Below are 5,000 nucleotides of genomic sequence, written 5' to 3'. Positions count from 1 at the left end.
GTGTACGACCCCCTGCGGGACGACCAGACCCCCCACCCTCTGCGTGCGCTCACCACGTCCCTCACGCAGGACCAGGACTTCACCATCGAGGCCATCCTTAGCCTCACGACGGAAGCGAAGTGAGTGCATGGCCGGCCTGGGCAGGCGGATGGGCGGGTGGGGAAGCGGGTGGTTAGGGAGGTGGGAGGGTTAGCTTGGGGAGTTGGGCGTGGCGGGAGCGGAGGACAATGCGCGAGGCAGAAGCGTCATGGGGGGGGGGGGGGCTAAGGACAATTGCCCCCTCAAGACTGATCGCCCCTCAAGGTCTGTCTTGCCTCCAAAGGGAAATACTTCCACGATTTTATGTTTGAATTATATCTCTATAACTGGTCGAAGCTAGTTTTTCCCTGAGTAGCTAAAAAAAAAAAAAAAAAAAAATCCAGTGGGTCTCGCAGCACGCCAAACTGCTTGTGCTTACTTCACCCGCCAGCCTTGCCCTCGCCCCCCCTGAAAGGGCTGAAATGATGCCCCTTGGGTGACGTAGGTGGATTATACAGAGTAAGAAGCACGGGCATAGAGCAAATAACAACCAAATATATACAATTATTAACACAATGTATGGATAAAAAATCTCAAAATAAGCCATCAAAATTAATGCACCGAAAAAGATCCATATGAAATAAACAAGTGCGCAAATGACTTAACGCCTCCCCCATCTCCCCCCCAGCGTGGGTTTCCGGTTGATGTGGGATCACGACGGCGCCTTCGACTGGGACCAAGACGACATCTTCTTCAGCCTCCACCTCCGCCGCTTCCACCCGGATAACGACAGGTAGGTGGCGAATGTAAGAAATACAAAATTAATTTACTCTCACTTCTAACTTTTTTCTTGTATATGTGAAAGGGGAATACAAATAACTATTTTTCTTAGTTGTATGATACGAACTCTTTTTAAAAACTGTTTTATTCCCTTCCTGCAACCAACCTTTCTTTTGTTTCCCTTCCTCTCGTTTCACTTATTTCTCTTCCTTTATTCCTTCCTCTCTTTCCCTACATCTCTTCTTCCTCCTGTCTTCTCTATCCCTTTCTAAGTGCTTATTTCCTTTCCCTATTTTTTCCCTCTCTTTATCGCCTTCCGCCCATCCCGCCCCTTTTCCTCTATCCACCTATCTATAATTTCTCTCCCTTTGCTCCTTCTATGTCTTTCTTCTCCCTTTCCATCCTCATTTCTCTCCCTTCCTCCTTCCTGTTCCACTCCTTCCTTCTCTTTTTCTATCCCCCTTCCCCCCCCCCACCCCGCCCTTCCCCTTCTCTTCAACACCTTTTCCGCTCCGGACGCCGCCCTCGACGCCACCTCCGCCAGGGAGGTCGTGATGAACGACAAGTACGACGGGAGGTGGACGTCCGACGCCACCTTCGTGTCCTCCGAGTACTGGCCAGACATCAAACCCGGACAGAAGTTCGAGGTCATTGTGACGAAGGTAAGTCGGAGGGAAGGAAGGCGGGAGGGTCAAGGCAAAGTCAGAACACTTTGTTCCATAATTACAATGGTTCATATTTACATATAAAGGCACAGCGTGAAGTAATATAGAATAAGTAGAAACAATATGAAGTACATTAGTAGGTTTTAGAATAAAATGAAATTGAATTGTCACCTCTTTGGAAACAGGTATTGGTTTGGTTTTGCATTAGAACACCTGATGTTATTGGCAATTTAAAAGATGCTCCTTTAATTTCTAATATTTTGTGGTAGTTCTTCCAGATCTTGGGCCCTTGAGTTTGCCTTTATCTTGAGCATGTTTCCGTAGCTGCTCTCTTGACGTGTGAATGTAAGAATTTTCGAATATATGATTCAGTATACTTGTGTCTTATTGACATTTTGTTGAACTTTTAAGCGTTTTGATTTTCCTATGTGGCGGTTATGTAGGCAAGTTTATCTATATTGCCTATTGCAACTCTTGCGGCAAAGTTTTAGTTTTTGTGTTTTTTTCTATTTGAGTTCTGTAGGTTAAGCCCCTTGTGTTGGAACAGTAGTGTATAATGCTGACTGAAATAGTAGTTCTAACATCAGTGGGTATTTTGCTCATGTGATTTAGAATATATCCGTGTGCCCATCACCTTGTTGTAGAGGTTGTCCATGTGCGTCTCAGTAGTCATGTATCTATGTGTACTCCTAGATTTTTAACTGAAATTCGTGGTTTAATATGAAAGCCACGATTCCCTCTTCTCTCCCTATTACCATTATCACTCCCACATGGATGCTCACGCGACTCCCTCATGCCGCAATAGTGTCCTCCGGATCCCTCCCCTCCTGACATTCTTCCTGATACGTCACCACCTTCCCCTGGTCCTATATCTCATTCTGTGAATGCTGTTCCTTCTCCAACTTCCATTTCTACTCCTATTATCTGCTGGTTGTTTCATAATGATTTTTTGCAGTTTTCCACGTCCAGCGCTACTCCCCCTTTCTTAGGCAGATATATGCCTCCAATTGATGCAATCGCCCTTTCACCCTTAACCCCTTCCCCTTGTACGAATTCCTACTCTGCTCCATTTGCTCTCCCCTTTTTACCCTTTTCATTACCATTTTGTTATACAGCGCTCTACAACCTTTGACATCTAACTCATTTTTTGCCTAATCGTTAACTCATCTTTACCATTGTTCTAAATGACCTTTGTTTTAACCATTGTCCATTGATTGCGTACTTCAGGATAGATAATTTCTGAACCAATGGTTGCCAGTTCCATGATTTTTTTCAGGATTCACAACTGATACTGAGAATTTGTTTATGATTTTCAATAAGGATGTTTCAGATGATAACTAATTTCTAAATCCATGTCGCGTTTGGGAAATTATTCTAAGAAAGTAAATGAAAATTGATAATTGATTTCCAACATTTTTAAGCACTTTAGGCATCACCGGGGGTAGAGTTATTAGACGATAATTTTTCATTTAATCTAAATTTTCTGATATGGAAATAAGTGTTATGATGACGTTTCCAAAATGATGGGTAGGTGCCGGCAACTATAGATGTGTTTATAATGATAGAAAGCAATTGTAGGCAAGTTTTATTGTTGACTGTTGTTTCTACTCCTACTGGTCGTGTTATAAAAGCATTTGTTAGAAGCTTTGTCCCCTTTGTGTTTTGTGTGACCGTTGAAGCAGCTGTTTGTTCATAAGTGTTTACAATAATTAGCGACGTAGCCAGTTACATGTTTTTACTACTGGAGTAAGTTAAGAAAGTGTCTGTTATTTTCGGTCTTATAAGGATCAGTGGCATCAATAAAAAAATAATAAAAAATAAGCACGTTCGAGAGAATGTCTGCTTGTCTCTTAACGTCTAAGAGAGTCGACTGGCTGGCACTGATATTTTGACAAAGTGACTTGGTGATCGTAATTTCAGGTCAGGGTTAGTTTTTATAAGTTGTCGTTTTGGCCTCTTTTTGTCTACTGTCAAATTAAGAGTTCGTGGTCTGCGATCTGGCAAGGGATAACATCAGGATAGCCAATGAGATCGGATCTGTTTGATGTGATGTCTGGTACGGATCAAATGTTTTCTGTGGTTCTTGTAGGTTTATTTATAAGCTGTTTTGATTTGCTTTTTTAAATGATCTCAGTTAAGTTTGCATTTGATTTATTTAGGTCGTCATTTAAGCACATAAGATAAAAAAATACACTTCTTTAAAACTTGTAGGAAGTCAAATGATTCACCTGTAGCATGAGGGTGCCTATAGATGATGAAAGAAGAATAACTATTTTGCACAGTTACCCAGAAGTTCTCTACAGCTCTACTCTTTACAGCTGTAGTGGAGATCTTATACTCCTCCATGTTTCACTAATGTAAAGTATGCCAATATCTCTCTCCGTAATCATTCAATTTCTTGAAAGTGACCAAGAAGGGATTGCGTACTGATATGTTCTCGTTAGACTGCATTGCATGATCTACTATGTATCGGCGTCACACAAGCTGTCGCCTTTGTACTTGTTTTTGTTCTGAAATACTTTTAATTTTTTTGGAAAAGCATCTGAATTTATGAAGGGTTCTGGGTTTATATATTTGCATCTAATTGTTACTGTGGAACTAGAACAAAACTTATGGGTCATTTTAGTCTTGTATGCTTTTGCATTCGATATGTTTTCGAACTTTTTGAACAAGAAAGTCCTCTATGACTTCTTCATTTGCATCAGGGTGACATCTTGTAATGTATAGGTATCCTAGCGGGGACGTTGTACACCGTGTGATGGCTTGGAGGTGTGGCGCTGTCTCGCGCTTTTCCCTGGTGTGGCTGCGAATGCTCGTTTGTTTCTTGCGCTTTAGGTCGTCCAGGGGCGGGGACGACGACCGTTTCACTGTTGCTGGTGAGCAGGAAGTAGAGTAGTGGGTAGGGCCTCCGGGCACTTGGTAATGTGTTGCCTCGTCCCAATGATAGTTGGGCGTAAGAGTCTTCCTTGAAGCCAACCGGAGAATTCCGAAGCTGTTTTCTTCCCCAAACAGAAAGGCTCTTGCTTTGTGGTCCTAATATGGCCGGGAGAAGACATCTACGTGCAGCTTCCCAAACCCATGGGATACACTTATAGATTCTGCCCCAAGGTGAGAGAGCATAACAATTTCTATCATCATTATTATTATTTCCATGATCATTATGGCCTTCACCTTTATAACCATTATCAGCACCATTATGATTAATATCATTTTCAACGCCATCATCACCAATGTCTATTGGCAATATTATTAATATTATTATTATCATCACTATTATTATAATTATCGTTATTATTGATGTCATTACCATTATCATGATATATGAACATACATAAAATGCAACTTCCTTTTGAAACGCGCCCCCCCCCCCCCGCAGTCCCGCCGCCAAGCCAAGGTGAGCGAGTGGGGCGGCCGCCCGCTCCGCATCGTGCTCAACGAAGACAACCCTTTTAGCGGGGAAGTTCAAGTCCACGCCCTCACCTGGTATCCGACGCCGCCCGTGACCTCCAAGCCTTGGCAACACCATTAGTTACGTGT

The 5,000-nt window shown here is 42.7% G+C and overlaps 1 protein-coding gene across 2 annotated transcripts in view; it reads left to right on the top strand.

Annotated features, from left to right (window-relative positions):
* The window catches only part of LOC113804725 (uncharacterized), a gene marked incomplete at its 5' end in the record, with an annotated part of 10,883 nt that overhangs the window by 5,180 nt on the left and 703 nt on the right, over positions 1–5,000 (top strand). Inside the window, 5 exon segments of one of the 2 annotated variants that reach the window (XM_070130535.1) lie at positions 1–119; positions 707–811; positions 1,343–1,460; positions 4,476–4,571; positions 4,840–5,000. The exon segment at positions 1–119 is cut by the window's left edge and continues 85 nt beyond it; the exon segment at positions 4,840–5,000 is cut by the window's right edge and continues 703 nt beyond it. In XM_070130535.1, the coding sequence (XP_069986636.1) occupies positions 1–119; positions 707–811; positions 1,343–1,460; positions 4,476–4,571; positions 4,840–4,992 (591 nt within the window). 2 annotated transcript variants of the gene reach the window in all.

Source organism: Penaeus vannamei, chromosome 15 (assembly GCF_042767895.1).
Source record: "Penaeus vannamei isolate JL-2024 chromosome 15, ASM4276789v1, whole genome shotgun sequence".
NCBI classification, from domain to species: Eukaryota; Metazoa; Arthropoda; class Malacostraca; order Decapoda; family Penaeidae; genus Penaeus; species Penaeus vannamei.
The sequence above is the reverse complement of the archived record's forward strand: the minus strand, read 5'-3'. Positions and strand labels throughout refer to the sequence as shown.